At 38.3% G+C, this 22,732-nt stretch overlaps 1 protein-coding gene across 1 annotated transcript in view; it reads left to right on the top strand.

Moving 5' to 3' along the window:
* PGR (progesterone receptor) overlaps positions 1-22,732 on the top strand; it is a 52,294-nt gene that overhangs the window by 17,739 nt on the left and 11,823 nt on the right. The window contains exons 3-5 of the mRNA XM_074957093.1: positions 7,400-7,516; positions 18,409-18,714; positions 21,344-21,488. Coding sequence (XP_074813194.1) covers positions 7,400-7,516; positions 18,409-18,714; positions 21,344-21,488 — 568 coding nt within the window. The remainder of the gene's footprint in view (positions 1-7,399; positions 7,517-18,408; positions 18,715-21,343; positions 21,489-22,732) is intronic.

Genomic DNA, 22,732 nt, shown 5'->3' with positions numbered 1-22,732 from the left:
ATTTTACTATTGAAATTTTGGAGGCATAAGGGAAATATCTAATCAATTATATTGATAAAGCTGATAATAAAGGATTTACCGTTCACAACTAATACCCAATAGTAGTTAATGGATTTTAAATTCTAAATCTATTTAAGCTTGTGAAAATGAAAGACATTCCATATCATAGCTCAGTCAGATGGTTAACCCTTATTGATACCATTGCAATGCAAACCCAACCTCAGTGTCTCCTAGTGGCCTCACATACAGATGGAATAGGAAGGATGGCCAAATAGAACCCTGTGGAAGTAACTTCAAGTGAGAAACCGCAGGGCAGATAAGCAGTCTTCAGTAAAATATGTGAAGTATGTGTTTCTGTAGCAGTTTTCTTGGTACATTTCCATTTTAAAAATTAGTTCAACAGTACCATCTTGAAGTTTTAGCATGGTACGTACAGTAGACCTGCTTCTCCACTCCATTATATCAGTTTTATGCCTGTGCAACTTGATTTACACTGTCATACAATAGCATTGGAACAACTTTTATACTGTGGGTGCTGAAAGCTACTGAACAAAACTGTAAACCTTGTATATAATGGAAACCACTTGAAGCCAGGCGGTGCTGCTGCACACCCCTCAGAACCCCTAGTTTCAGCACCCCTGCTGTCATAAAATTGGTGTAAAATGAGAAGAGAATCAGGTCCATTGTATGTAACATGGAGGAGGATTTAGTTACAGTGAACTAAAGCAACTTTACTCCTGAATGAAACCATCCACCCAGGGGTGTATGTGGAGGTTAATGCACTTTAATTTATGTGCATTAACTTCACTTCTTTAGTTGATTTGCCTTAACTTTCTTGAGCGTCACCATGTAGCTAAATTCTACTAACTGAGGCTTCTACCTTTTGAATACATAGTTTCTAATTGGAAATTTGGGAGTTAACTATAAGGGATTTTTCCCTATGCTTTTAATAACTAAAAATCACATAACTGATGTGGTTCAAATGTCCAAAAACAATTACTTTTTGGTTGAGACTCAGCATGGATAATTAGACTGGAAGAGGAATTTTAAAAAGTATAGGCCTGTGATATTACCATCTTCTACTGGCTCTGGTTAGATTACGCAGCGTAAGATAGGTCAGGCCAGAAATTGGATAAGAAACCTCCAAGGAACATTTACTGAAGATGCAGCAAAAAAATTGTGTTGGTAATTTGGTACATTGCACTCTTCTCTTTTGGTCACAACTGTATCAGTGCTCCAGCTGGCACTACAGTCTTATTTATGAGACATGAAACTGAGGTTTTACTATTTATGGATATAACTTTTTTTTAAAAAGTTGTATATGCTGGTATCATGGATACATTTTAAACTTTATTCTGAGTATGTGTACCTAAAATCTACTTACTGCACTCTTGAACATATAAGAAGATAATCTTACAATTATATAGAATTCTGCTCCATAAAGTTTCACAAGATAGCATCAGCTTCAGCATTTTCTTGTTTATCTAAAAGATACAATTTGATGGTTTAAGGAATATGGGCCATGTTGGAGACTGTCATAAATATAAAGGGAAGGGTAACCACCTTTCTGTATACAGTGCTATAAAATCCCTCCTGGCCAGAGGAAAAATCCTTTCACCTGTAAAGGGTTAAGAAGCTAAGGTAACCCCACTGGCACCTGACCCAAACTGGCTAATGAGGGGACAAGATTCTTTCAAATCTAGAGGGGGGGGGGAGTTTTTTTTCTGTCTGTGTGATACCTTTGCTGGGAACAGATCAAGGATGCAAGCCTCCAACTCCTTTAAAGTTAGTAAGTAATCTAACTAGAAAATGCATTAGGTTTTCTTTGTTTTGGCTTGTAAATTCACTGTGCTGGAGGGAATGTGTATTCCTGTTTTTGTGCCTTTTTGTAACTTAAGGTTTTATCTTCCATTCTGATCTTACAGAGTTGTTCTCTTATCTTTTTTTGTTCTTCTAATAAAGTTCTGATTTTGAAGAATCTGACTGGGTTTTTTGGGTCTTAAAAATCCAAGGGGTTTGTGCTCATCTTGTTTATTCTCAAGCCTCCCCAGGAAAGGGGGTGTAAGGGCTTGGGGGGATATTTTGGAGAAATAGGAACTCCAAGTGGTCCTTCCCTGTTCTTTGTCTAAAACACTTGGTGATGGCAGCATTTTACCTAATCCAAGGGGAAAGACTTTGTGCCTTGTGGAAGTTTTAACCTAAGCTGGTAGAAATAAACTTAGGGGGTCTTTCATGCGGGTCCCCACATCTGTACCCTAGAGTTCGGAGTGGGGAAGGAACCTTGACAGAGACTTATCTTGATTTTCTTGTCTTGGTTTGTTCATATTCAGAAGAAGTTGTTTGTGGTGTTCAAGGGACAGAGGATAAATTGTCATTGGTCAATATCAAGGCATTTGAATAGCTAAGGAGAAACATGGCCACAGTCAAAAGTGAGTCTGGAACTATTTTCTTGGTTGAAAGGATGGTGGATGCTTATGTAGGTCTTGGTAGGGACATAAAAAAATAAAAGGCTCCTCAGTGCTCCATAAGGGATACTTCCAGAGGGAAAACATCACCCACTTTTATGTGTGTTCCTACAGATGGCTTACTTATACTTGAGTTTCCTGAAAGTATCAATATTTGAGACAGCAGGCACACTCTGACATATCACTGCATATAGTATAGGCCCATAAAATCATTCCAACCAATAAAATCATTTCAAAACTAGATACATACTGAGTATGCCCTATTTCTTCTCTTAAAGCCTCTGTAGCATAGAGAAATACTGAGAGGGCTTTCAAAGCTAACTAAGGCAAAGTAGGGGAGAGATCAACTAAATATTGCACAGACTAGGAAGGAGAGGGATATGGTTAAAAATAAGCATTCTGCTTCTTGGTCTGTTGCCAGAAATATGAAGCGTTGTTTTGTTGCTCTTTAATGTTTTACTGCGGAAAAAAAGGGAATCGTGGAGCGGATGTGATGGAAGAAGGCAACCGTAACAACGGAGGAAGAGTCCTGTGTAAGTTTGTGTCTCTCACCAACAGAAGTTGGTCCAATAAAAGATATTACCTCACCTACCTTGTCTTTCTAATATCCTGAGACCAACACGGCTACAACAATGCTAAAAAATGAATGTAAACATTAAAAACAAAAACTAAAAACATTCTATTTTGGATGGTTTGTCAGTAATTCTTGGCATCTTGCCAGAAGAAAATGCCTACTTTCTCATGAAGTAGATACTCATAGTTGTACCTGTTACTGAGAGGACATTTCAGATTGTCCTTACTGTTCATCTGTAGAACAACTCTTGCTTAACACATACTTATTTTACCAGAAGTGGGCAAAGAAAGGGGATACAAAAAACAGTAGCTGAATTACATAACAACCATCTCAGACTTGTTTACTACCACTGGCAGTAAATAGCTAAATCAAACTAATACTGCTCTGAAAATAAATACACACATGAAAAGAAACGATGATTGAAACAACATTCGCAGGTCCACACCAGAAAGGAGGAACACAAATTTCACAAGGTTGGATGCTTCCTTGTACTTGATCCGTACCTTTTTTGCTCCATATAATTGAGCTGACAATGTCCAACTAACATGTTTTTCTATTGATATTTTGATACTTCCACTTACTTGGAGTCCTGGTTAGAATTAGGAGGTACCGAAACATGGAAGTGGGGGAAATTTAAAAAGTTTTAAACACCAAAAAATAAGTGTGAGGTTAATTTGGATGGATGAGTGAAGGTTGGGATTGATTGTTTTATCCAGACAGGTTGACCCATCCATAATTAAAATGATTGGCAATACAGTTTCAATCAAATAATCACGGGATAGAATGATAATACTTTAGAACATAATTTTGAATTTGACTTGAATGAGAGAAGAATTGGGCCATCATTATTATTTGTTGTATTTGACTACAACATTATATCTTGGCAATGGAATGCTAATAAGATGACAGCATTGCTGGAATGTAATTCACATTAAAATATCATCAAGACAACAAGATTCAATTTTAACACACACAAAATAAAGCCTAACATTCAAGTAATTACACAACTCTTTCAATTTGACTAAAATTCTTTACAGTCCAATTTTAAAACTTTGTTTTCGCTAAGGAAAATCAACTGAAGCAAGGAAGTATCTATAATGTTAGGAAGAATACCCAAATCCTAAAAATTGCAAGACCAGAAAAGACTACTTCATACATGATTCAGTCTGATCCACCTGCTTCTGCCTTGCTTGCACTAGTGGTTCTTGAATCTTTTTGGTGCCCAAAGAATTTCCCTTTGGATTCTGTTCCACTCTCCAAATGCATTTACTGTTAAGAACTGATTCATCATACCTAACTAAACTTTTCCTTCCTTAGTGTCCAGCTGTTGCTGTTTGTTCTACCATTTTCAACACTTTGAATGGTTCCTGTCCTTCACTGATTTTGTTTCCATTTAAGGAACACCCCATGTGAACAGAAACTGTTTAAAAAAGGACTTGTCATTTGGATATGATCTTCTTACTCTTCATGCTTCTGTGGGGCTGCTGCAGTCTCCTAGCCTCTTCCTGGTGACGCAACAAGTTTGTGCGTTGTATAATCAGTTTCTGGCAGTTTCTTAAAATAACATAGCACCCTGTATCACTAAAACAGGTTATAATTGAGAAGTTTTCTATTATGAATTTTTTGGTATAGACAAGTGGCTGCTCTATGGTAAGAACAGCATTAAAGTCACCAAAAAAGATTATGGAAAATAAGCAAACAAATCTGTATGGGAATCAATCTGAATCAGGCATGGGATTGTAAAAATCTGTAAAAGTTTTTTCACATTGAATGTACATTATGGTCAGGGCCTATGTGTTCTGGAACCACAATTTGCAATAGAATTCACCTCTTGACACAGAATTGTGTGCCAGAGTCTGATGTTTCATTTAAAAAAAAGGTTTCTAGCCCATATGGTTGAGCTCAGTGGGACTACACATATATAAAAAGTTCATTGATCCTTAGATTCTAAGATCAGAAGAAATCACTGTGATCATATAGTTCAGGGATCGGCAACGTTTGGCATGCGGCCCGCCAGGGTAAGCCCCCTGCCGGGCCGGGCCTGTTTGTTTACCTGCGACGTCCACAGGTTTGGCCGATCGCAGCTCCCACCTGCCGCAGTTTGTCCAGGCCAATGGGGGCTGCGTAAAGTGGCGGCCAGCACATCCCTTGGCCTGTGCCACTTCCCAGAGCCCCCATTGGCCTGGAACGATGAACCAGGGCCAGTGAGAGCTTCAATCGGCCGAACCTGCGGACCCGACAGGTGAACAAACCAGCCCGGCCCATCAGGGGGCTTACCCTGGCGGGCCACGTGCCAAAGGTTGCCAAACCCTGATCTAGTTTGACTTCATGTATAGCAGAGATGATAGAACTTCCCCAAAGTAATTCATAGAGCATATATTTTAGAAAAACATCCAATCTTGATTTAATAATTGTCAGTGATGGCAAATTCAGCACAACCCTTGGTAATTTGTTTTAAATGATTAATTGCTCTCACCATTAAAAATGTATACCTTATTTCTAGTCTGAATGTGTCTAGCTTCAACTTCTAGCCGTTGAATTGTGTTATATCTTTCTCTGCTAGATTTTGAAGGGACCAATATTAAATATTCCCTATGTAGGTACTTATAGACTGTAATCAAGTCACCCCATAACCGTTGATTTGTTGAGCTAAATAGATTGAGCTTATTGAGTCTATCACTCTAAGACATGTTTTCTAATCCTTTAATCATTCCCGTGATTCTTCTGTGAACCCTGTCCAATTTATCAACATCCTTCTTAAACTGTGGGCACCAGAACTGGACACAGTATCCCAACAATGATTGATACCATTTTGGACCTGTACCACTCCTTTCCCTGATTAAAAAAAAGTTTAATGAAGTCGTTTATATGTCAAGCGCTGTATTTTCTTGGAATAACTAACAGACAAAGGTAGAAGAGTGAACGTTTTACAGTGGTTCAGGTACCAGCCTGGGATTCATGAGACCTGGGTTCAATTTCTCCTATGATAGATACTTCTAATGTGAATTTGGGTAAGTCATTTAGTCTCTCTGGCCCAGATTTCTAATGGTATTTAAGAGTTGCAGTACTCAGCATTGCGATGTCTAGCTGATTTATGAATCTAAATCTCATTTTCACAGGTATTTAGGCACTTAGGAGCCAAAATCTCATTAGCAGTTGAAGAGATTTAAGTGCCCAAATCCTTTTTGAAAATGAGATTTAGGCACCTGAATCAGTTAGGCATTGCAACAATGAGCACAGCAATGCCTAAATACCTTTTAAAATCTGGCATCTGGGCCTTAGTTTGCCATCTGTAAAACTGAGGTAATAGTACTTTCCTACCTTACAGTGGTGTTGTCAGCATAAAAATAAATTAAAGATTGTGAGATGCTCAGATACTGTGGCAATGGTGGCCATACAAGTATGTTAGGTAGATATTATAAAAGTACATATACATTTCTGCAATGATGGCCATACAAGTATGTTAGGTCGATAAATAAAAGTACATATACATTTCTTTTGTGTGTATTCCCTTTAGATTCAACTGTTACATGTTTTTCTCGAAAAAAAATAATTTCTACTATTTCATAACTTTTATAGACGACATGAGCATATTTTTTGTTTTGCCAGTATTGTGCATTAAGCCTGCCAATATATAATGGGTTTGGTCAGTGTTTAGTTTATAATGAAAGAGATGCTAGGGCTCAAGCAATTTTATTTACTTTCAAGCCCTGGCACAAATTAAGTACTGGGTTTGGTGTTCCTATCTGCTGTAAAATGTGGAGGATAACAAATAGAATTGAAAAAGGAATAGACATTTTCCAAGATCAGTGAAAAGGGCTGCAGGGCAAATGTAGCATTCTAACAGGGCCCATTCCTGGGATGCTGAGTGCCCCAGCTTCTGTGGCCTGAAGCAGAAGCTGAGGATACTCATCCCCTTGCAGGAGGTGCCCGACCCCTCAAAGGAAAGCACCCCCAATTACCCCAGGAAAAGGAGAAACAATGTTTTACAAGGAGGGAAATAAGATCCGAGAAAAGACCCAGAAACGGAGAAATCCCAGATTCGGTACTGTTACCTGATTTGTGTATGAAATGTCGATTGTACAGTAACGTGAACAGTTTATACTGTCCGTGCCCTATTTTGGAACTACAGAAGACTGGTGAACCATAAAGAAGCCAAAACAATTACTATAATAAAACTGTGTCAGATGGTAATATCTGAAAGATAACGTTAAAAAAATCTCTTGTGATTCTTGTAATGGGACAGTCAGCCTTTGGTTTGAAGCCTTTTTAATTTTTGGCTCACCATACATTGGTTCAGAGAGAGAGACTTGACACAATCAGAAACTTTGTGTTAATTCTGGGTTTTTCTTGTTTACAGGACAGCATAATTATTTATGTGCTGGAAGGAATGACTGCATAGTTGATAAGATTCGTAGGAAGAACTGTCCAGCATGTCGCTTGAGGAAGTGCTGTCAAGCTGGCATGGTCCTTGGAGGTAAGATTCTTATAAAGCCTGGATTCAGAAAAATAACCAATCAGGAACTTTACTGCAATCCGTTTAGTGTAAATATTACTACTTTGGAACTTCAATGACTTAAATAAAGGACATTAAGTTAAGGAAAATATATTTCTAGAGGGATAATTTGTCTGGGAATTTTAAATAGTTTTAAACTCATTTTAAATTCTTCTGAATAAAAACACCTTCAAATGAATTCTCTTTCTGGAGCAAAGTTTGTCTTGTATTGCATATGTATACATAGGTGGCTCACTAACATGGACTGATCTTGCGGGCTTTTATTTGTTTTTATTTTATTTTTTTGGAGTTGGAGAACTTGTTTTAGGAAATAAGTGGGAGTTGAAAATAAAGTAGTTCACTCTCTGTGTCTCTATTTCTTCTCTTGTGTGCTTCCCACCTTTCGTCTGGGTGGATGGCAGCAGCATTCTGTCCTTCTGCTTTAGTGAGTAGGGAGAGGGCTTGTTAGCTCTGGCCCTACATGGACTGGATACTGAGAGCTGAGAACTCCAGTCTGCCCTGGTATATAGTAATAGAACAGAGAGGTTGGTATAGACAGCATTCTGCTTTTTCTGGGTAACCGCAAGCAAAGCCAGTGGAAAGCTGAACACTGCTTCAGCAGACCCACAGCCTGGGAGCCACTGCCCTATATGGAGACAGTCCAGTCACAGGGTAAGTTTTGGAGTGCTTACATGCAGAAAGGACAGATACATATCCCTGTATTTTTCAAACTGCTGATGTAGCATTTTAGATGGTAACTCCCATTAACCGTGCACAGCTTTTGAAAATGTATGGCTAAGATGATAAGAAAAGAGCTATTTGAGGATGGTAGAATGGAGAAAAATGGATAAACCTGAATAATAGAAGAGAATTAAAACAATAATTTTAAAAATACAAAGAAAGAAGAGACAGAATAAACTAGTATGTCTTGAATGGCATTCATTTAGAGCTGTAGAACCTGTTAGATTTTTTTTTTAACTAACTTGTTTCAGCTGGAAAAAAATCAAGATTACACTGTGGGTGGTAGATATTTAGGGCATAGGGTTCCATGTGTCACCTTTACATCTGCACATGAAGGGGAGAAGGATCTTGTACCCACATATGGGGCTTGGGATTAGGGGTATGGAAGGGAAATTGCCATTTACAGTATGCTTCCCTATCTCCAATTCCCACTGAAGACCCTCTGGGGTTCAGACTTTGCAAAGTTGGGTGGATGGGGGTGGAGAAACTGGCTGGGTTCTTCGGGATTCTGCCTCTACTCTGTAAACAAACACCACAAAAAAAAAAAAAAGCTAAAATATCCAGCTGGACTAAGACACTGTTTCCTCTTGGTTTCCTCTTTAAAAATTGGATGTTTGTCTCCTCCCTTTAGGGGAGCTCAGGAGCAGTGGCCACAAAGAACTGAGCTGTTCAAGAATCAGTGTGAGTTTGGCAGTACAGTGGGGGTAAAAAATACCCATGCCAAAACCTCTTGCCTCCTGTGAATACCCTGGAATCCACACTTTACAGTGGGAAATACCCAGCTTCTTCCACAGGTGTGGATATCACCCAAACACTTTTGCATTTAGTAAAGAGGGACTATTCATATGCATAAAGTTAAGTACATGTTTAAGAGTTTGCAGGCTGTGGGGTCTAAGGGCTTCTCTACATATGAAGTTACTCAGGAATAACTCCATGTGTGGACATTCTTATGCTGGAACAAGAGTGCCATGTTCCTGTTTAACTTAACTTTGAATGGCGTAAGGGTGCAAATAGTTTGTCATGGACAGAGCAGGGGATGGCAGGAGAACATTGGGAGTGGGTGGTGTACTGCAGGTGCTTCCTCCTTTAGTCCACAAGTTGTGGCCACCTCTTGAAGCAGGGTGGCCCATGCTACAAGTGTGGCATCAGTCTCTGAACAGTTAACAGAGGATAACACAACTCATAATTTGTCTGTGCCTTTAAATAAACAAACGAAACTCAAAGGCAACCACTTAGTTGCAGTGCTTGAGGGGAAGGCTCTGACTGGGCACTGGGGTTCTAAGCTAGCACTGATGAGCTCCTGCACTGCCCCAGTCTCACCCAGCACTGCTCCTGGGCCCTGAGAAGAAGCTGGCAAGACTGCTTGCTGGGTTGCTGGATCCCACTTGGTCACTGTCTCCTCCTGGCCCTTCTAGCCTGCTCTGAGTAGGTTTCCTTCAGCAGGAAGAAAGGAGTACTTGTGGCACCTTAGAGACTAACCAATTTATTTGAGCATAAGCTTTCGTGAGCTACAGCTCACTTCATCGGATGCATACTGTGGAAAGTGTAGAAGATCTTTTTATATACACACAAAGCATGAAAAAATACCTCCTCCCACCCCACTCTCCTGCTGGTAATAGCTTATCTAAAGTGATCACTCTCCTTACAATGTGTATGATAATCAAGTTGGGCCATTTCCAGCACAAATCCAGGTTTTCTCACCCTCCCCCCCCCACACACAAACCCACTCTCAGCAGGAGGTATCCAGGCACCAACACCCCCAGCTAGGGCCAGAAAAGGCCTGATAGACCCTATCACAAGGGCTTTTCAGGGCTGTCTAAATTATGCCAGAGACTGGGCTGGGCTTAAAGCCCCTGGAACCTTGTCTCCTCCTGGACTGAATTCAGTGCAGCACAGAACCTCACCCAAGGTCTTTAATGAGTACAAGTGGTCGTGGCCTCTGTTTTTATGTCTGATGAGGTATAGATGACACCTACAGCATCCCACATGGTCCTAACATCATGATGAGGGTATTGAGTCTGTACTTCTCAGCAGGGAGTGTGCCACATGGTGAGTCATCAACTTCACTTTCTGCAGCATCTAGAAATTCCAGAGAGTTCTCCCATCTAAGTACTTCTGGGAACTCGGTTTGTCGCAGGAGATCTGTCAGATCATCACAGCTTTAGGTGCCAATTGTATACAGAAAGATTAAATCTGGAGGCTTGACTTTTTCTGCACTTTGCATGTGTTTGTGGATGCTGGATTAGGAAAAAAATGCTTGGTCTTCCATTTACCTAATGCAAGTGTAAGGATCTGAAAAAAGGAATGAGACATCTGTGCTTCTTGCTGCAGATTATAAGAGCAAACGCTGTTGAAAATTCATAAATTCTAGATACTGACACATGGGAGCCTGACAAGAGGCTGTGAAATAACAATCACATTTCAAAATATAAGAAATTATAAACACAATTGAATTCAATAATTGTTTTGTTTCCTAAACTGTATTAGACTGCTTAGCAGTCACAGCAGCTAGTCATGTTTCATTTCCAACTGACACTAACACATTTTAGAAGAAAATGTATGTTCACATTAACAGAGAATAGCTTTCATTCTTCAAAGAGATTATGCTGCTGAAAATAAATCAGGTCAAACTGACCGGCTGTAAACCTTTCCGCAAATTAACATTGTGCTTTTAAACCCACATTTTCCTATTAATTCCCCTACCCAGGTGAACAAATCCCACGTTTGTCCGTAGTAGTATAAAGAACCTCTTTGAAAGTGTATGCGGTTAAGCATACACTTTCAAAGAGGTTCTTTATACTACTATTCTTAATACTTTCTGCAAAAAGTTGAGAAAACAAGTACACCAATATTTTAAAATATGTAGCAATCTTGAAGTTTCTTATACACTTAAATAAGTCTGCATGATTTAAACAATCCATATTCTTAGGGTGATAGTCCCTTTATCACTCTGGCATCTGTATCAATGCTGTGCCACTGCCTTCTGCTGGGGATCCATAATTCCCATGATAATTATAGGTAAAAGTGCAATAAATAGGGTAGCAGTGCCAAAATTCACTTCATATTGAACAAAAGAGAATGCAAAGGCTAAAAATGATCTTTCCACCAAAGAAATGCAAATTCACTTTCACTTGAACATTCAAACTTATTTCCCTAACTCTTAAACCCGACTAGGTTCCTAAAAAGGGACAAGTATGAAAAAAAAATTGGGAACACTTGAGTAATTCATATACCTATTCATACAGGAGATGGGGGCGGGGGGGGGGGGAGAATACTGAACATTTTCTCTTTAAAAGATATTCATAGTGCTCCTGAAAACCAGATCCCCTCAATAATAGCATAATATGAAATGTCTAGTTTATAGCCTTATTTTTTACACTGACTTGAAAGTTATTTGGAACAGGTAAATAGCATTTTCAATTTTTGCAGAGGATTGGGAATCTAGTGTTTTGTAAGGCTTCAATATCATTCATAATCCTAATCTCTCTTGCATTGTTTGTGGGCAGTAATGATAATTTAAAGAAAATATGATAAAAATTGTTAAATGATACACTTTTGTTGCTAGTTCCAGCACTTTTTTATTATTCCCTTTGAACACGAGTTGAGCAATGAGTGTGAATTTAGTAGACTTATGAATGTGAGTTTGGCACATTTAGCCCATCAATTTACATAATAGAGACAATTGAGGCTGGATTTTAGGGGCTGATCCTGCACCATTAAAATCTATGGGAGCAGCATTGGAGCCTTAATGTCAAACATACCTTTAGATTGTACCAGTACCATTACTGGCTTTAGTATTTGTTGTCTGTCTGTGGGGAAGCTGTTCCTGTGAGTCACCTTCTGTGTAAACTGGAAGCAAAACTATATGGAGGCATTCTGTGGCCATACAAAAAGTGTACTTTTGTTGGAGTTTTAAAGGTTAGTACTGTATTACATACAGTGCGGATTTGGAACCATACATTGTCTTCAGAATCAAAACTAGTTCCATCCAGTAGACTTCAATAAAAAACCCTGTGCTAGGAAAAAAGAAATTATAGATAGGAAAAATGCTTATTGAGTCATCTAGTTTGTCCCCATCTGTCACAACAGGGTTGTTCCTCACAGTATGTATTTTCTAGTGTTTTGGCCAGTCCTGTTCTAAATGTGCCAAAATGAAATAGCTCCTCAATTTATTTTGGGAGATTATTCTACATTATCGCAGTTCTCAGAGTTAGGAATTTTGAGTCCTTGCTCACCCCCGTACCCACACAGAGCCAGGTCTGTGGGGGCGCATGACTCCAGCAGATTTCCCCACCCAGGAGCGCCACATAGTCCTGTTTCCCACCTGATTTCTTGGGGGAGAAATCCTTTAAGAATGTCCCAATATTCACCAGAAAGGCATATCCAGCAGTACATGGGGCCAGAGGAAAGGGGATATTACACCTCCTTGCAGAGCCAGAACTCCAGCAATCTCCTCTCCTTTCTCAGCTGCACCAGGCGGGGTAGCTGCACTTTTACAGCTTCAGCAGCCCAGTGATGTCAGCAGTTCCAGACTCTGGGGGATGGGAGATTGTTGGGTGGGGATAGTGAGCACGCGACTTCACTGCCCTAAACCGTACTGACATTAGAGCATATGCTCCATAATTGCTCAGTGGAGTTTTGCTCTCTTGCGTCTGACACCTACGGAGACCAAAGCCTCCCCCTTGTATAGCATGTGGTGCAAGGTTTCAAGAGGAGAGAGGCTTATGTAGAAACGGGACGAAAAGTACTATAAAATGGGAGTGTACTAAATCTATATAAAAAGCTCAGCCTTATATTTTTTCCAAGAGAAGGATGTTGCGGGGGAATGGCCCAAATGTTAAGGAAAAGGGGGGTTTATGGTTGGGTTGTCTTTTAATGAGGATTATAAAAGCACAGAATAAATGACTGAGAGCCATCCAGTTGTGCCACTGATGGCCTGTTCCTATTATTGGTTGCCATCATCCTTTCTCTCTCTGCCCTCTATTGTTTGTTACACTCAGTTGTTGCTTTTCATTTTTAAGAAGGGTATAAGTTGTTGGGGCAGGAACCGTGACCACCTGTGTGATTGTACGCTACCTAGCACAAGAGGGCCCAGATGCTGGGCACAGCTATAATACACATAATTAATTTGGGCCCCAACTGGGCAAAGATCCGTAAGCACATTCCTAACTTTAAGGACATAAATTGCCCCATTAACTGTAATGTAACTACCCATGGTGTCCTAGACTTTAAGGGCATAAGGGGCCTAGATCATCTAGTCTGACCTCCTGTATATCACCAATACCAACCAGCACCAAAATCCAACTACTAAAATTAGACCAACGTATTACAGCCACTGGAGATAGACTGTTGTGCACCACAGGCAGAGAATAGAAGAGATCAAGGTGCACCAGTGCTCGAGCCCCCCTCTATGGCAGGGAAATGATTAGGTGGGATATTCCCAAATAATCCTGGCAAGTGACCTCCACCCACATGCTGCAGAGGAAGGCAAGAAGTCCCCAAGGTCACTGCTAGTCTTACCTGGGGAAAAAATCCTTCCTGACCTCACATATGGTGATTAGTTAGACCCTGAGCATGTGAGCAAGAACTAGCCAGCCAAGCACCTGAAAGAGAGAGAGAGAGAATGCTTGATGCTACCTCAGCGCTGTGTTTTTAAGTTAGGCAATGTGCTTAAGTATCTTGTTGAATCAGAACCCTATTTTTCCTTTCCTTAATGTCATTCCATTAACCATCAATCTAAACAATTTTCTCACAGTTTGTTTGCAGCCTGCTATAGTGCAAAACCTCCCTTTCAGTTCTTAAACAAGCTATATATATTTAGTTCTTTTGGTCTTTCCCTGCAGCCCCTTAATCATGCATTGAAATCTTCAATGCCGACACTTAATATTGCTTAACCAACCTGAGACAGGCTACAAGACTTTACAGAGACTATGAGTATCTAATGATTCCCACTTGGTATAGACTGGCATGTATGGCTGTTTAGTCATTGGACTAAACTTACTGCTGGGAGTAGTGAGTGTAGCCTCTGCTAACCGCTATTGAGCAGCACCTTCTATTGAGTGGTACCTGTTCTTATGGTCTACTTAGCACAGGAGTGAATTGGATTGTGTGTATATTATATTAACAACACATTAGCTATGTTTTCAGAAACGAATTTCTAAGCAGTTAAATGCATCTGAATGATTTTAGAATTAATTTTGATGTGCTGTAAGTAAATAGGTCCGTAGAGTACTCACAAACTCTCTTGTAGAAACACTGCTGTCTAATTTGCATTTATAGCACCCTAAGTAATAATTCTTCTTCTTTAGTAATTAAAAACTTAAAATACTTGTATTTAAGTATTTACTTAAAATACTAAAATAAAATACTAAAAATTCTGACACTTTTCCCCCTGGAGTTGTCACTCCCTCAATTTTGTCATTAGCTTTCTGGTAACATCATTCCAGAACTGAACACATTAATTTGTCACCTCTTTGCGCTTCTGCATGCATGCCCCATGTGAATGACACTTCTGCATATGTGGTACACAATCACATTTGTCTTGTGTTGTTTCTGTACTGCATTGCAAACTTATATGCAGTCTACTGAATATGGTTGCCCCAGCTTTCTCTGGCTGTTACAGCTTTCTGGATTTTTCCCTTCCACTGAATCTATGCTGCCAATGATTTTTCCAAGCTGAATCTCATTTTATTTTTTCTTGCTGATATTTTCAGCCCTTCTTGATCTCTGTTATCTCTTTGTCTTCACTGCAGTTCACAGCTTGAAGTATAATATTCTTTAGCCCTTTCTGCCAGATCAGTAGCAAAGACTTTAAAAATGACCCATGTCTAACACTGATTTCTTGTTGTGCCCTACTGATAGAAAATCACCTTTCAGTTAGCTTTCAGTCCCTCTGACAGTGCTCATATGCAATTTTCAAGGTAATATTTCCTAAAACACTGCATCAAATGCTTTATTAAAATCAAGATGTATTACCTCTGCTTTGTTCCCTTAGCTTGTTTACAATCTTCTGAGGTGTATAGAACTTGTTCTCTCATATGGAACCAGAGGAGCATAGTGACCTTGGAGTAAAAACCATGGTACGGTGTCAAAAATAATGAATCATTGACATTTTTCGCCTGATTACGGGTTGAGGAAAGGGTAAGGCATTAGTGTCTTATGAGAAGACTAGCTATCTAATACAGAATGCCTGGTGCACCATGGTACCCGACATGTAATCTGCTTCTATACACATGCTTAAAAGGAAAAATCAAAATGCAGGATTATGCGCCAAAACAATGTAATGAATCTCACGTATGCATGTTAAGCATTTATCATTTAAGTAGTTTTTATTATGTTGTTGGTTTATATTCAGTAGTTGTACACAGTTCCCATGCACTATTAATGTACTGTCCAATAATGTATAGTAAATTGTGGATTTGGGAACTGTGGGTACCATGAAGCTGCTGGTGTGATTGAACACCCCAATGACAGAAGCTACCAAAGGTTTGCTGACAAAATGCACACAGCTGTTATGTGTTATGATGAGTTAGTGCCAAAGTGACATTACTATTATTTATTCAGTATAGGACTAATTTGGGATGTTGGTTCATCTTAGAGCAGGAAATAATTTTAAATATTTTGTATAATACAATTTAAAAACCCATATATTGTTAAACCTCTCATTTTTTCGTGTGGCATTAAGATTCCAGCAACAGAGGCTTAATGTGGCATGACTAGCCTGAAGCAGGTGCCAAGCCTTTGCAAATGCTAATGTGAGTCTGGTAGGACTCACCCTTGCAGTTGACTGGAAAGTTCTGCAAACAGTGTGCATGCAATACTGGAGGCCACTTAACTATATTTCCAGAAACAATTATCTGAGTAATTCTGTGAATTGGTCCTTATTTTGATGCATTCTAATTCGTTAGAAGCATGTATCTTTATTCATTCACTACTGAAGATTCCCTGTGATTACAAATCCATAAATTATCATTAAGGCTTCATTTCTTTTTACTCATGCCTGGCACCCTAAGAATCTGCAGGTTTATTACCTCTGCTGACCTTGTCTTCAATTCACTTCCATGGATCCATGAAGTCATTCTTGAACTGTCAGATCTTCTCTTGCTGCTTTTTCTCCCCCTTCCACACACCCCTCACCAGCCACACACTCTTTGACTATAATTAGTTGGAAATTTCCAGCATTCTTTACAATACTAGACATCTTTGTTGTGATGTCATTTCATCTGGAGGTAATAGCGTATAATCCTTTTTTCTTTATCTGGGTCAGCTGTGACCCAGGTTTGAGTGTCAGGTTTGTTTTTTTACTAAGGAGTCACTGACCAGGACTGCTTGCCTCTTCTTTTTTTTTTGTTACTATCTTTAGTGACAACTGATGTAAAACAGTTGATAGTTTTGAAGGAGGGATTTTCAAAAGCATTCATCACTGGCTTAATTGTGCTGTCATTGAAGTCATTGAGTCTAAGGACAGAAGGGACCAATGTGATCATCTACTCTGATCTCCTGCATAACAAGTCAATGGGAATCTTACCACTGACTTCACTGGACTCTCGCCACTCACTTCCCTGGGAGCAGTGTTAGATCACTGCTTGAGTGCTTTTGAAAATTCCATTCTGTATATTTATGATATTAGCAGATTCTTTTCCTTGAAAAAATATTTAATATGCTTCCCTATTTGTCTTAAGCATTATATAGGATCACAAATAATGTTGTAATCTAACTTTTAACTGTGCACCTTTTTTGTGTGCTAAATATTCATGTATTCATTTTTATGGATGAATAATACTGAAGAATTAGAAAATTTATTTGACATTATAAAACTGATTTTGTGTTTTTAGATTAGCTATAAGTATACTCACCTATACCCCCTCTAATTTGAAATCAGAGGGTTTGAGTCTCCTCTCACGCCAGTGTAAATCAAGAGTGACTCTTTTAACTAATGGAATTACTCTTCTGTAAAATGTGTGTAACAGAGACAAAAATCCAGCCCTAAACTAACAGAACTATGAAATAGAATGAAAAGAAGACAAAGAGGATGGAGAGATCTCTTCCCATTGTTTATGAAAAAACACATTCCATTTATAAATTCTCAGCTTCCAGAATGATTTACTCTACTACAGACAGATGAAACATCTGGCTTAAAGTATGGGATACTGATTCCATTTCAAAGGGTAAATTAACACCTGGATATTTTAGTGGTAAGTAACTATTTGACAGTGTACTAGAAAAAGCTTTCAAAAAACTGAAGCATAATCCATCCAGCTAACTGTTAACGTTTCTATTACCTCTACTCTTCCTCCTCCAACTGCAAGGTGGCCTTTGAATATTCCCGCTTGTGGTATGCCTCCATAATGGAATCCTGTACATTTGTTCACTCTGCACAGCTTTCTTCACTTGACATCTAGATCTGATGCTTACTTTGGGAGGGCAGTTCTGCATTTTTTGTTTAAATAGTACTCATAGGTCCACCTTCCTGGATGTTGTGACTAACTGGAAATGTGTAGAAGAAGAAAGGTTACTCACTAATAATTGAAGTTCTTTTTGAGTGTTGTCTCTCTATATATACAATACCTACCACCTTCCTCATATCCTCAGAGTTCTATTCTCATACTCCTGTTTTAGCAGAGAGAACTATGTCAGGTAGGAGTGGAAGTTAGACAAGTCAGAAGTCTTTTATGCATGGAAATGGGAAATAAGGAACTTCTATTTGTACTGGGGAACTATTTGCATTTTTCTGAGGGTAGAGGAAAACAATGTAAACAGTATAATCGACTCATATTCAGCAGAAATTGAATTGCAAAACCAATTGGCTCAGCCATCAGAATGTGATAGGACAGCAGGAACTGAACCAGGAAATACTTTATCAGGTTGCAGTAATATAGAATATATGGTGGGAAGTTTAATGTGTATATTTTCATGTGTTTCTTTCTATTTTTTTCTCCGCTGGAACAAAACTTTAAGAATTTTCTATAAGGTTTTTGAATTATATGTAACTTGGAGTTGTAAAAGAAAAGAAAATAGAAAGAAACAATATTCCAAGGTTAAAAGTGTAATAATGTAAGAGATACTAAAAGAATTAATCTGCTTTGTGGGAATCTGCTTTTTTTGATGTGTCATTAAATTATTTTTTCCCACAGGTCGAAAGTTTAAAAAGTTTAACAAAGTCAAAGTTGTGAGGACACTAGATATTGTTGCACTCCAGCAGCCAGTGGCCCTTCCCGATGAAAGCCAAGCTCTAACCCAAAGAATATCCTTTTCACCAAATCAAGAAATACAGTTTGTTCCCCAACTGATCAGCATCTTACAGGGCATTGAGCCAGAAGTGGTCTATGCAGGTTATGACAACACACAGCCTGAAACCCCAAGTGCTTTGCTGACCAGTCTGAATCAATTATGTGAGAGGCAACTCCTTTGTGTAGTCAAATGGTCTAAATCACTACCAGGTAATAATATCTTTCTATATATAGTTATGCTAATATATGTTATCAAGCTAATTATCTAAAGAGTATTTAGTCTATTTATTGGCTGTGCAGTAAAACCAGGTATATACAGAAATGTAATACATAACAAATTGAATGCATAATAATTGAATCCTTAATAAAGACATTTAGTTGAATATATAATAACACTGCCATTTCACCAAAAGAGTATAAAATTGGACTTTCTGTGTACCAAAGATATATTTTAATCAGACAGTAGAACCTTCTTAAGGGGATTCCTCTAAATGAGCAGACATGTTTTAAAAAACATGCTTTTACTTTATATTCTTTAGGTGTAAGAATATTTGAACAGACAGTATTCTTATCTTATTATAGTTAGGATGATTTAAAAAAATAACATGGGAAAACCGAGAGCAACACAGTTTGGTATTATAAGACTAAGGAGATATTAGGTTTAAAGAGATTAGACAAATGCTCCAATATCACTGAATATGGAAGGATCCAGTGACCAATGAAGTAGTACAGATTAAACAAATGTGCAACTTGTACCTTTTGCAGAAATTGGTTTAGTTTAAAAAACAACTATTTTTAAAGCTGTTTTAAATGAAAAATATGTTCAGTGTTTTATGCAGTGTAGCTATAGCTGGGTCAGTCCTAGGCTATTAGAGACACAAAGTGGGTGAGGTAATATCTTTTATTGGTCCAAACTTCTGTTGGCGAGCGAGACCAGCTTTCAAGCCACACAGAGCTCTTCTTCAGGTACTCCCATCATCACAGAAAAATGCAAGAAGAACAGATTGTTTAGCATAAGTAGTTAGCAAATATTGTAAGGGACCATTCAAGGTAGAGTGGCCTGGTAATGCCTCTGCAGTCCTAGAAATAAAAGAGGGGGCTTAGTGGGTTACAGATTGTTGTAATAAGCCATAAATCCAGTGTCTCTGTTAAGTCCATGATTTTTAGTGTCTAGCAGTTATGAATTTAAGCTTCCAGGCTCCTATATTGAAAGTGTTGTGCAGGTTTCTTTTGAGGATGAGGTCTGATAGGTCAGATATAGAGTGATTGCTTTGTGAAAAGTGTTCAACCACAGGTAACGGGGTGTTTTTGTTTTTTATGATTTTCTTGTGTGAGTTCATTAGAGTGTGTAGTGATCATCTGGTTTCACCCACATGGTTTCACCCACATGGGGCATTTAATGCACTGGTTGAGGTACACCACATGTTGTGATAGGCATGTGTAGGATCCATGTGTGGCTCAAAACCTTGTCTCTTTCACCAACAGAAGTTGATCCAATAACAGATATTCCTTCACCCATCTTGTCTCTTCAGTGTTTTATGTCAGTTTTTGAGATTGCTTTGTATGGAGATATAGGAGAATATCTGGCACTTTTGCAGTTGTGTATTTATCTTGTTTCCTTGTAAATCTCCATACGCTGCTTTGTTTGGAATTTAGTACTCTACACAGAGAAGTCTACAGCAGGCTCAGCATACTTGCTCATTTCAGAATGAACTCAGGCTCAACTTTCTGCTTTTCGGTGTACTCTCCCTTCCCTGATTCCTTTTAAATAAATATTTTGATCTCCTGAACTGTCTTATACCTTCTGTAATCATTTGACATAGCTGGTCATTTAAACCTTACAGATTGTACACTCTTGCAGGAATATTATACAAAAGAGGCATTCTCTGCCTGTAGACTGTGGCTGTAAAAACTACTGTTGCATAATTTGAATATGCCAACTTTTAAAAATCTATATTTGATGCCTCAGTGAGCCACTTCCTAAACATACTTTGTTGCTAGCATTAAAACTCATGGGAACAGGGAAAAGGGATATAGTATATTATTGATCTGTGCTAAAGTAATAATTATAAACAACTTCAGATCAATCCTTCCGTCACTCTTCTCACAAACCCCAAAATATCCTTTACTTCTGTAAAAAATCTATAGTACAAATATCACCACTTTGTTGTTTCCTAAAGTACATAGTCACTCATAACTGGTAACATTATATTTGATTTGATCCTTTCAGGATCAAAACCAAGAAAAGGAATAATATGTGGCTCAGCATAAAAATTTGGGAGAGGTTAGCGAATCTAGTCAAATGGCTAGTGATAATTCAAATATCACAAGCCTCCTGTTGATTAGTCTCTAACTACTTAAGAAATATTGCTAAACTATCCTGTAAAATTAGATACATTTGAATTGTCAAGTCAACGCTACCACTTACTGGAAACAGCTACATATTAGAAATGTACATGTTTACTCTTTAATTAGCTGATCCTGGAGGCTCTTAAAGAAAAATATAAAAGAAGAATATAAAGTCCCATTGCGTGAACTAAAAGGAGTTCAAAAATTAAAGTTAATGCCAGTTTTTGTTGTAGTAGTCTTATTTTTAGTGGATGTTTAATAGGATTCTGTCTGATATTGTTAGTACTCAGATCTTATTTAAGACATACACAAGGTATGAAAGGAGACTGTATAGATAGGTACCAAAAATACTACATATTTAAATTTATCTAAAAATAATGGATAGCTTGTCTGATACATCAAGAACACATGACAAATATAAATTTCTTACTTTGTGAAATGTTTTATAGAGTAGTATTTGAATTCTTTTAATTCTTCATGTGATTTTCAGGATTCCGGAATTTACATATCGATGATCAGATAACCCTTATCCAGTATTCTTGGATGAGTCTAATGGTGTTTGCAATGGGATGGAGGTCATATAAGCATGTCAGTGGTCAGATGCTATACTTTGCACCTGATCTGATACTAAATGAGTAAGTAGACAGTTACTGCTATTTACTAATATAATAGATGAAGTCCTGACCCCACTGAAGTCAATTGAAATTTTGCTATTAACTTGATTGGGGCCAGGATTTTGCCCAATGTTTCTGTTTTGTTGTTTCATTAAACAGTGTTAAAATTAAGATCAAAGGAGAAAGCTCTGATAATATCAAAGATCAGTATCCTCAGTAAGGATTGCATAAAAGTCCAACGTATTCCATTGACATGGCCATCTGTAGACCCAAAGGCAAAACAGTTTTGATGGTGGTTTTGTTTATCTGAGGGAAAGTTAAAAAAAGAATTATGTTATCACGACATTAAACCTGAATTAGTTTGAACGTAGATTTCAGGGCAAAGGGTTAATATCCCATATCGTTGTAGCATGAAATACATAGGAGTATTTCATAGGCAATCATGGTATACTTTTTCCTCCCTCTTTAATAATTTGTCCTTGAAATTAAAAAAAGAAGCCTTTACAAGGCAAGATGAAAATTAAACAAATAGGTTTATGATTCAGCTTAACATAAAACTAAGAACTAGGTTCCCAGTCCTATTTCAGGATCCCAGTGCACAGATCCTCATGCCCATGTAGAGTACCCATGAAATCAGTGGAATGCCACACAATCACAGAGGTCATACATTGGGATCTGAGGGTGAAATTCTGGCCCCACTGAAGTCAGTGGCAAAACTCATTGATTTCAGTGGAGCCATGATTTCACTCTATGTATTTATAGCAAACACTAGGAATTAGAAAACAAAAGTTGAATAATTTGGAATAATAAAGCACATCAAATATATTATGTATAGTGGAAAATACTCTGGAAATAACTTTTATTAAATTAAAAGCTATCTCTGGTCTTTATCTATACCATTGTCTAACAGGTATTTTAAAACCAAGCTGCCACTTAGACTTGGTTTATCCATAATTCAGTCCTAGTGCAGATGGATACCACCTGCCATATCGGCACACAGCAACACCAGCCTCAAACCTGAAAATGAGGCAAGAGCTGTTAATTTCCAGATTAATTCCCAGGTTGTTTTTAAAAGAACTGTAGATATTTACCTACACCTTCTAATACTTAAAAATATGTCTAAGGGTGAGATCCCCTAAGGAACTTAGGAGTTGCAATGCATGTCTTTTAGGCACCTTGTCATCCAGTGGAATCCACAATTCTAAGTTAGGCACTTAGGCTCCCTGTACAAGGCATGGGGCAAATTAGGTGCCTATGAATGGGTC

The sequence above is a fragment of the Natator depressus genome, chromosome 1, assembly GCF_965152275.1.
Source record: "Natator depressus isolate rNatDep1 chromosome 1, rNatDep2.hap1, whole genome shotgun sequence".
Classification (NCBI taxonomy): domain Eukaryota; kingdom Metazoa; phylum Chordata; order Testudines; family Cheloniidae; genus Natator; species Natator depressus.
Note: the sequence above shows the minus strand (reverse complement) of the source record. Positions and strands in the feature narration are given on the sequence as shown.